The following is a 12002-nucleotide window of genomic DNA, read 5'->3' on the forward strand; positions in this document are numbered from 1 at the left end:
CCTACTCACACACTCACCCACTTACGCACACAATCACTCACCCACACACCCACTCACCCACTTACACACTCACACACTCACCCACACACTCACACACAAACAATCACTCACCCACACACCCACTCACACACTCACCGACTCACCCATACAACCATGCACACTCACCCATACACCCATACACCCACTCACCCACTCACCCACACACCCATTCACCCATACACCCACTCACCCACACACCCATTCACCCACACTCCCGCTTGCCCACACAACCATGCACACATTCACCCACACACCCATTCACCCATACACCCACTCACCCACTCAACCACACACCCACTCACCCACACACCCACTCACCCACACACCCACACACCCATTCACCCACACAATCACTCACACACTCACCCACACAATCACTCACACACTCACCCGCTCACCCACACACCCACTCAACTACTCACCCACATACACACTCTCCCACACACCCACTCACACACACAATCACTCACCCATACACCCACACACCCACTCACACACACAATCACTCACCCACACACCCACTCACCCACTCACCCACATACACACTCTCCCAAACACCCACTCACACACACAATCACTAACCCACACACCCACTCACCCACTCACACTCACGCACTCACCCACTCACACACACAATCACTCAACCACACACCCACTCACACACTCACACACTCACACACTCACCCACACACTCACACACACACAATCACTCACCCACACACCCACTCACACACTCACCGACTCACCCATACAACCATGCACACTCACCCATACACCCACTCACCCACTCACCCACACACCCATTCACCCACACACCCGCTTGCCCACACAACCACGCACACCCATTTACCCATACACACACTCACCCACTCACCCACTCACCCACATACACACTCTCCCAAACACCCACTCACACACACACTCACTAACCCACACACCCACTCACCCACTCACACTCACCCACTCACACACACAATCACTCAACCACACACCCACTCACCCACACACCCACTCACCCACACACCCACACACCCATTCACCCACACAATCACTCGCACACTCACCCACACAATCACTCACACACTCACCCGCTCACCCACTCACCCACTCACCCACTCACCCACATACACACTCTCCCAAACACCCACTCACACACACAATCACTAACCCACTCACCCACACACCCACTCACCCACACACCCATTCACCCACTCACCCACACACCCACTCACACACCCACCGACTCACCCATACAACCATGGACACACTCACCCACACACCCATTCACCCATACACCCACTCACCCATACACCCACTCACCCACACACCCATTCACCCACACTCCCGCTTGCCCACACAACCATGCACACACTCACCCACACACCCATTCACCCATACACCCACTCACCCACTCACCCACACACCCACTCACCCACACACCCACTCACCCACACACCCATTCACCCACACACCCATTCACCCACACAATCACTCACACACTCACCCACACAATCACTCACACACTCACCCGCTCACCCACACACCCACTCGCCCACTCACCCACATACACACTCTCCCACACACCCCACTCACACACACAATCACTCACCCACACACCCACTCACACTCTCACCGACTCACCCATACAACCATGCACACTCACCCATACACCCACTCACCCACACACCCATTCACCCACACACCCGCTTGCCCACACAACCACGCACACACTCACCCACACACCCATTCACCCATACACCCACACAATCACTCACACACTCACCCGTTCACCCACACACCCACACACCCACTCACCCACATACACACTCTCCCACACACCCACTCAAACACACAATCACTCACCCATACACCCACTCACCCACTCACACACTCACCCACTCACGCACACAATCACTCACCCACACACCCACTCACCCACTTACACACTCACACACTTACCCACACACTCACACACAAACAATCACTCACCCACACACCCACTCACACACTCACCGACTCACCCATACAACCATGCACACTCACCCATACACCCATACACCCACTCACCCACTCACCCACACACCCACACACCCATTCACCCATACACCCACTCACCCACACACCCATTCACCCACACTCCCGCTTGCCCACACAACCATGCACACATTCACCCACACACCCATTCACCCATACACCCACTCACCCACTCAACCACACACCCACTCACCCACACACCCACTCACCCACACACCCACACACCCATTCACCCACACAATCACTCACACACTCACCCACACAATCACTCACACACTCACCCGCTCACCCACACACCCACTCAACTACTCACCCACATACACACTCTCCCACACACCCACTCCCACACACCCACTCACCCACTCACCCACATAAACACTCTCCCAAACACCCACTCACACACACAATCACTAACCCACTCACCCACACACCCACTCACCCACACACCCATTCACCCACTCACCCACACACCCACTCACACACCCACCGACTCACCCATACAACCATGGACACACTCACCCACACACCCATTCACCCATACACCCACTCACCCATACACCCACTCACCCACACACCCATTCACCCACACTCCCGCTTGCCCACACAACCATGCACACACTCACCCACACACCCATTCACCCATACACCCACTCACCCACTCACCCACACACCCACTCACCCACACACCCACTCACCCACACACCCATTCACCCACACACCCATTCACCCACACAATCACTCACACACTCACCCACACAATCACTCACACACTCACCCGCTCACCCACACACCCACTCACCCACATACACACTCTCCCACACACCCCACTCACACACACAATCACTCACCCACACACCCACTCACACTCTCACCGACTCACCCATACAACCATGCACACTCACCCATACACCCACTCACCCACACACCCATTCACCCACACACCCGCTTGCCCACACAACCACGCACACACTCACCCACACACCCATTCACCCATACACCCACACAATCACTCACACACTCACCCGTTCACCCACACACCCACACACCCACTCACCCACATATACACTCTCCCACACACCCACTCAAACACACAATCACTCACCCATACACCCACTCACCCACTCACACACTCACCCACTCACGCACACAATCACTCACCCACACACCCACTCACCCACTTACACACTCACACACTCACCCACACACTCACACACAAACAATCACTCACCCACACACCCACTCACACACTCACCGACTCACCCATACAACCATGCACACTCACCCATACACCCATACACCCACTCACCCACTCACCCACACACCCATTCACCCATACACCCACTCACCCACACACCCATTCACCCACACTCCCGCTTGCCCACACAACCATGCACACATTCACCCACACACCCATTCACCCATACACCCACTCACCCACTCAACCACACACCCACTCACCCACACACCCACTCACCCACACACCCACACACCCATTCACCCACACAATCACTCACACACTCACCCACACAATCACTCACACACTCATCCGCTCACCCACACACCCACTCAACTACTCACCCACATACACACTCTCCCACACACCCACTCCCACACACCCACTCACACACACAATCACTCACCCACACACCCACTCACCCACTCACCCACTCACCCACTCACACACACAATCATTCAACCACACACCCACTCACCCACTCACACACTCACCCACACACTCACACACACACACAATCACTCACCCACACACCCACTCACACTCTCACCCACTCACCCATACAACCATGCACACTCACCCATACACCCACTCACCCACTCACCCACACACCCATTCACCCACACACCCGCTTGCCCACACAACCATGCACACACTCACCCACACACCCATTCACCCATACACCCACTCACCCACTCACGCATACACCCACTCACCCACACACCCACTCACCCACACACCCACACACCCATTCACCCACACAATCACTCGCACACTCACCCACACAATCACTCATACACTCACCCGCTCACCCACACACCCACTCACCCACTCACCCACATACACACTCTCCCAAACACCCACTCACACACACAATCACTAACCCACACACCCACTCACCCACTCACACTCACGCACTCACCCACTCACACACACAATCACTCAACCACACACACACACACAATCACTCACCCACACACCCACTCACACACTCACCGACTCACCCATACAACCATGCACACTCACCCATACACCCACTCACCCACTCACCCACACACCCATTCACCCACACACCCGCTTGCCCACACAACCACGCACACCCATTTACCCATACACACACACACTCACCCACACACCCACTCACCCACACACCCATTCACCCACTCACCCACACACCCACTCACACACCCACCGACTCACCCATACAACCATGGACACACTCACCCACACACCCACTCACCCACTCACCCACATACACACTCTCCCAAACACCCACTCACACACACAATCACTAACCCACACACCCACTCACCCACTCACACTCACCCACTCACCCACTCACACACACAATCACTCAACCACACACCCACTCACCCACTCACACACTCACACACTCACACACTCACGCACACACTCACACACACACAATCACTCACCCACACACCCACTCACACACTCACCGACTCACCCATACAACCATGCACACTCACCCATACACCCACTCACCCACTCACCCATTCACCCACACACCCGCTTGCCCACACAACCACGCACATACTCACCCACACACCCATTTACCCATACACCCACTCACTCACACACCCACTCACCCACACACCCATTCACCCACTCACCCACACACCCACTCACACACCCACCGACTCACCCATACAACCAATGACACACTCACCCACACACCCATTCACCCATACACCCACTCACCCACACACCCACTCACCCACACACCCACACACCCATTCACCCACACAATCACTCGCACACTCACCCACACAATCACTCACACACTCACCCGCTCACCCACACACCCACTCACCCACTCACCCACTCACACACACAATCACTCAACCACACACCCACTCACACACTCACACACTCACACACTCACCCACACACTCACACACACACAATCACTCACCCACACACCCACTCACCCACTCACACACTCAACCACACACTCACACACACACAATCACTCACCCACACACCCACTCACACACTCACCGACTCACCCATACAACCATGCACACTCACCCATACACCCACTCACCCACTCACCCACACACCCATTCACCCACACACCCGCTTGCCCACACAACCACGCACACACTCACCCACACACCCATTTACCCATACACACACTCACCCACACACCCACTCACCCACACACCCATTCACCCACTCACCCACACACCCACTCACACACCCACCGACTCACCCATACAACCATGGACACACTCACCCACACACCCACTCACCCAAACACCCACTCACCCACACATCACTCACCCACTCACCCACACATCCACTCACACAACCACCGACTCACCCATACAACCATGGACACACTCACCCACACACCCACTCACCCATACACCCACTCACCCACTCACCCATTCACCCATACACCCACTCACTCACTCACTCACCCATACACCCACTTACCCACACACCCATTCACCCACACACCCGCTTGCCCACACAACCACGCACACACTCACCCGCACAACCACGCATGCACTCAAACACACAACCGCACACACTCTTACCCACACACCCACTCGCCCACTCGCCCACTCATCCATACACCCACTCATCCACACACCCACGCAACCACGCACACACTCACCCACACGCATACTTACCTCACACAACCACTCACACACTCACCGACTCACCCATACAACCATGCACACACTCACCCACACACTCAACCACACACCCGCCACCCACACAACCGCTCACCCACACAACCACGCGCACACTCACTCACGCGCTCGTCTACCCACATCCATCCATCCACCCACCCACACCACCCCACCCACACCCACAGCTGCACACCGCCTGTGTGTTTGGCTGTGTGCCGGCGGTGCGGCTGCTGCTGGAGGCCGGCGCTGACCCGGACTGCCCGGACAGCACTGCCTGGGGGCCCCTGCACTTAGCAGCCAAATACGGACAGGTGAGAGGTCACACCCCCTGGCTCTCTGTCTGTCTGTGTACCTGTCTTCCTGTCTTCCTGGCTCACTGTTTCCCTGGCTTCCTCTCTCGCTGTCTCGCGGCCTGTCTGTCCCTCTGTGTCCTTGTCTCTGTCCCTCTGTGTTCTTGTCTCTGTGTCCTTGTCTTCATGTCTCTCTGTCTGTCTGTGTACTTGTCTTCCTGTATTCCTGGCTGACTGTTTCCCTGGCTTCCTCTCTATCTGTCTCCCGGCCTGTCTGACCCTCTGTGTCCCTGTCTCTGTCTCTCTGTGTCCCTGTCTCCCTGCCTCCCTGCCTGTCTGTGTCCTTGTCTCACTGTCTCCCTGTGTCCTTCTCTCCCTGTATGTCTGTCTCCATGTCTCTCTGTGTCCCTGTGTCCTCGTGTCTCTGTCTCTCTGTCTGTCTGTCTCGTTGTGTACCTCTGTGTGTATGTCCATGTGTGTGTATCTCTATCTGTGTGTGTTTCTCTGTGTGTGTGTGTGTGTATCTCTGTGTGTGTCCATGTGTGTGTGTAGCTCTATGTGTGTGTATATCTATATGTTTGTGTATCTCTATGTATGTGTAATCTATATGCATGCATGTGTGTATCTTTCTATATGATAGGTGCTCGCTAACAGTACTTTGCCCCTACAGTCTGTTAAGGCTATACGGGGGATATTTGTTATTTGTCTTTGTTTGAATCTCTGTGTGTGTGTATCTTCATGTGTGTATCTATCCTGTTACTGAACCCCAGGGACAGGTTTGCAGGGCATTTTGTGAGGTGTTGGGGGAGGGGAATTCCCTCAGGCCAGACAACATCATTGGGCAAGGTGGGGACGACCCTGCTAGGGCTGCAGTGCCTGAAATATTGGCAGAAGTAGCCACCCCTTCTGAATGGTTGGCTGAGGTGCTGTCTGTGGAGGAAGTGCAAGGGGTGATCCGAAGTCTGAGACCAGGATAAGTGCCGGGCAGAGACGACCTCCCAAGCGAAATGCTGAGGGAGGGTGGCGTTTGTGAACAGACTGCCCTACATGACATCATAATAACAGTCTGAACCACTGGATGGGTTCCGCAGGATTGGAAGGATGCCCTGGTGGTCCCCCTCTTTAAGAAGGATAGACCACAAAGATTGTAACAACTACAGGGGCATCTCACTCCTCAGTGTGCCGGGAAAGGTCCTGGCAAGGATTATTCAACATCGCCTTGCCAGGCACGCTGAGGAGAGGTTTGCGGAGCCCCAATGTGGTTTCAGGAAAGGGTGGTCCTGCACAGATGCCATATGTTCTGTCCATCTGTTACAGCAGAGGTGTAGGGAATTCCAACAAGACCTAAATCTCTACTTTATTGACCTGGTCAAAGCCTATGATACCATCAGTAGTCCTGGACTCTGGATTGTTCTTCGTGCTTTTGGAGTCCCTGACTCTCTGCTCACGATCATTAAGGACTTTTATGATGGTGAGCAGGCCCGGATAAAACTACGTTGGCTTGAGTCAGAGCCATTCCCTGTTCACCTTGGGGTGCGACAGGTATGTCCTCTCGCTCCCACATTATTTAACATCTATTTCGACCATGTAATTCGTGAAGCCTTCAATGGCTGTAACGGAGGAATTTCCATCTGGTACAGATACAGTGGGGGGTTGATCAATGGGTGTGGTCAAGGGATGGCTCCCTATTGCTCAACCATGTTACGTATGCCGATGAAATGGTAATTGCTGCTCATTCAGAGGAGGAGTTGGAGGTGCTGCTGCTGAACCTGGAGCATGCCACTAAGAGGAGGGGCCTTACCATCTGCCCCACGAAAACTAAGCACCTGCCTGGCTATTTTATACCATCAGAAACTCCACCCCCACAACTAGTGATAGGGCAGTTGTGAAGAGAGTGGAGAGCTTCCCATACCTGGGCAGTCTGCTCATGAGTGGCTCCGGTTTGACAGCAGAGGTCTCACTCTGAATCAGTCGAGCGGCATTATATTTTTTTCGGTTGCCTAAGCTACCTGGTCTCTGGCTCCACACGAAGCTTCAGATCTTCTCGGCCACAGTCATGCCCTCCCTTCTCTACGCTTGCGAAACGTGGACCCCCCTAATGGAACATCTTTGCCGGATAGAAACATTTAGGCTGGTCTGCCTACGATCTATTCTGGGTTTAACCAGGCTATATTGTGTGAGGAGCTCACAAATCCATGAGAGATCTGGACAAAGTCCCATCGGTGAGCTATTCCGGCAGGTAAGGCTATGTTTGCTGGGTCATGTAGCCCGCATGCTCAGCCACCGCATGCCTAAACACATTTTTTTGGCCGAATAGAGGGGGCTAAACAGGCACGGCACAGGCTAGAGAAGAATTGGAGTGATGTGGTACAGGAGGATGTGGAGATGAGTGGACTTGCCGATGACTGGTACCAGCGGTGTCAAGATTGGCCTCTGTGGAGGAAGCTCGTGAAGGAAGCTACTGGGCAGTTGGAGGCATTCGCCCTCCAACAACAATGGAGAGCGGAGGAGCGACGCTCACAACAACGAGCGGAGCGCCGGGTGGATAAAGCACAGCAAGTTGGCACAGTAGGGGGTACAGGTGTTGCATCAGCCAGTCATCTCAGTCAACCCGTGGCACCTGGGTCTGCCCCGTGACCTACTGCTAGGGGGCGTTCGACACTTCACTTGGCCTCAACGTGCACATAGCCTGGCACAAGCGCCGTGGTGATGTCACTGCCACTTAGTGGTGAATGTCGGTTGTTGTTGTGTATCTGTGTGTTTGTGTATTAGTGTGTGAGTAGCGGTTAACACGCTGTGCTATGAACCTGGCATCCCGGGTTCGATTTCCGCTCACGGCCAACACCAGTGACGATTATCTGAACCGGTCCTGTACCTCCGCTAGGTTGACTCAGCCTCAAATGAGTACCTGGTGCGATGTGTAAAGATCGCAAAAAGGGAGACAAAGACAGCCTTGCGTGGTGTTGGCCACCTAACCCCTCGTGTGCCCTGCCGGCCTTCATAGGTGATCGCTAACAGCACTTGCCCCTACAGTCTGTTACAGGCTATATGGGGGATCTTTGTCTTTTCTGTATCTGTGTGTGTTTGTATCTGTGTATTTGTGTATTTGTGTGTGTATCTGTGTGTGTATCTGTATGTGTGTGTGTATCTTCGTGTGCATCTGCGTGTGTGTATCTGTGTAGGCCAGGGTGGTGCGGTTACTGCTGAGGCACGGAGCCGACCCCACAGCTCTCAACTGCAACCAAAATCAGCCAGCCGGTCAGTGAGCCAGGGTTCAGTGGGTCCAGGAGTCCTTGAGTCAGGGGTCAGTGGGTCCAGGGGCAGTGAGTCAGGGGTCAGTGGGTCCGGGGGTCAGTGAGTCAGGGGTTAGTGAATCCAGGGGTCAATGAGTCAATGGAGCCGCCCTCCCTCATTGCGGGGCAAGCGATCTGTCAATAGCGGTTGACGACGGTTGACGGCTGTTGTTGTTTGTTCGTTCGTTTGTTCGCCGTGTCCCTTTCAAGAGGTGGCGTCGTCGGACTTCGTCCGTGAGATGCTGGTGCAAGGCCAGGAGGAGTGGCAGGAGAGGGGGGGGCGGCCACAGGGGGCCGCGGTGGGTGGCACAGGGGTGGGGGAGGAGGAGCAGGAGGGGGGGGAGCAGGAGGGGGCGTACGAAGAGATCCTACACGACGACTTTGTGCCAGCGAAGCGCCGGTAAGAGCCATCACGGCCACGGACCCGACAACCGCAACCACGGTCATGCGCAACCACAACTGCTATTTAGTCTCGTCTGTACCGTGTTCTACCACCACTGCTGGTTACAACACATCCGGCCAACGTGCACCCAACCGTCCACTCGCTCACGCATCAGTCACCGCTGCTCGCTCTGCAACAACAACAGTCGCCATATGCCACTAAGTGATGGTGACATCACCACGTCACTTGTGTCAGGCTAGGTGCACCTTGAGGCCACGTGAAGTGTCGAAGGCTCGCTGGCAGGAGGTCATGGGACATATACAGGTGCCAGGGGTTGACTGAGACCACTGGAAGATGCACCAAATATTTCCCCCCACTGTGCCAACTTGCTGAGATTTATTGCCTGGTGCTCTGCTCATTGTTGGGAGCGTCGCTCCTCTGCCCTCCACTGTTATTGAATCCCCTACACACAGGCCGATCTTCACACTGCCCGTAGGAGTCATGGACAAGTCCACTCAGCTCCACATCGTCCTGTACCGCATCAGTTCCATCTCTTCTCTACCCTGTACCATGCCGTGTAGCACCCTTCATCCAGCCAAGCAGACACACGAACAAAGACAAAGATCCCCTGTATAGCCTTAACAGACTGTTGGGGGAAGTGCTGTTAGCGAGCACCCATGAAGGCCGACATGGTACACGAGGGGGTGGGTTGCCAATACCACGCCCGACCGCCTTTGTCTCCCCAGTGAGTACCTGGTATGGTGTGTAAACATCGCCACTGGGGAGACAAAGGTGGCGGGGCGTGGTGCTGGCCACCGACCCCCTCGTGTACCGTTCCGGCCATTATAGGTGCTACTCGCTAACAGCACTTGCCACGACAGTCTGTTAAGGCTACACGGGGGATCTTTGTCTTTGTGGGTCTATGTGTGTGTGTATCTGTGTGTGTCTGTGTGTGTGTGTATATATGTGTGTGTCTGTGGGGAGCAGTGGCATAGTGGTTCGCATGCTGTGCTACAGGCCCCGGCCATGTCCTGCGCTCATATTTCTCTTCACCCTGAAGAAGATATATTGCCTGAATCATCACATGTGGTCGCCTGTAATATTTGAGTGAGAGCTTGTCGTGCCGGTGCTCACTGCTCCGGTGCTCCCCGTGCCTCGCAGGGACCCGTGGGGGCCCTCCCCGAGCCGGCGTGATGCCTGGAGGGAGCGCCGGGCCATGTTCGGTGAGGGCCCAGGGCGCTCCGAGCCGGCGACGGTGGTGACGGCCGCGACGACGGCGCCGGAGGAGGCCGGAGAGGGCGGAGAGGCGGCCACCTGCAACGGAAACTTCACCCTGAGACAGGCAAGCTCCCCAAGCGAGATGTTAACTCCTTCGCCTGGTATACAGGAGGTCGTGGGCTCGATCCCGACCCTGACTCCTGCTGTATATTTGGAGTATGCGTGTGTCTCTCTCCCTGTGGTCTCGTGGATTTGTCTCCGGGTTCTCCCGGTTTTCCCTCCACATCAACGTCACGCGTTTAGAGTATTTGGCTGCTTTCAATGATGATGATGAGCCACTTCGTTGAGCTCTATAGCTCAGTGGACCTGAACTTGTAAAATATAAATTGTTTATTTTTTACTCTTTGGTTCTTTCAGTAAAGTCACGTAGAAAGAAAATACATTAAATAATAGAATACACCGTTTCGATTGCAACACAAGCAGCCGTTATCAGGTAGAACTACATTTGAGAGAGAGACAAAACACAGACACGGAGACACACAGACAGACACACAAGCAGAGAGAGACACACAACATAGACACAGCTCTCTGTGTGTGGGGGGGGGGGCGTGACTCAGCATCCCAGCTGTAGATGAAACTGTGATAGCCAATCAGCTGATCCCGCAGCAGCAGCAGCAGGGCCAGGAATGAGGGGGCGCTCTTTAGCGGTGACGGGCGTGGAGGATGGGAGGAGGGAAACCTGGCAGGCCCCGCGTGCTGCGGGGACACAAACCTGGAGGGTGGGGGTGGGGTGGGGGGGCTTCGTGCAGCTGCCCCCTCGAGTTCAGTTAGGGGGCAGCCAGTGGG

At 55.0% G+C, this 12002-nt stretch overlaps 1 protein-coding gene across 1 annotated transcript in view; it reads left to right on the plus strand.

The window, feature by feature from the left end:
* LOC144948847 (unconventional myosin-XVI-like) overlaps positions 1–12002 on the plus strand; it is a 181095-nt gene that overhangs the window by 73638 nt on the left and 95455 nt on the right. The window contains exons 7-10 of the mRNA XM_078878499.1: positions 6159–6284; positions 9446–9521; positions 9767–9956; positions 11100–11280. Of these exons, the coding sequence (XP_078734625.1) occupies positions 6159–6284; positions 9446–9521; positions 9767–9956; positions 11100–11280 (573 nt within the window). The remainder of the gene's footprint in view (positions 1–6158; positions 6285–9445; positions 9522–9766; positions 9957–11099; positions 11281–12002) is intronic.

This window comes from Lampetra fluviatilis, chromosome 51 (genome assembly GCF_964198595.1).
Source record: "Lampetra fluviatilis chromosome 51, kcLamFluv1.1, whole genome shotgun sequence".
NCBI lineage: Eukaryota > Metazoa > Chordata > Hyperoartia > Petromyzontiformes > Petromyzontidae > Lampetra > Lampetra fluviatilis.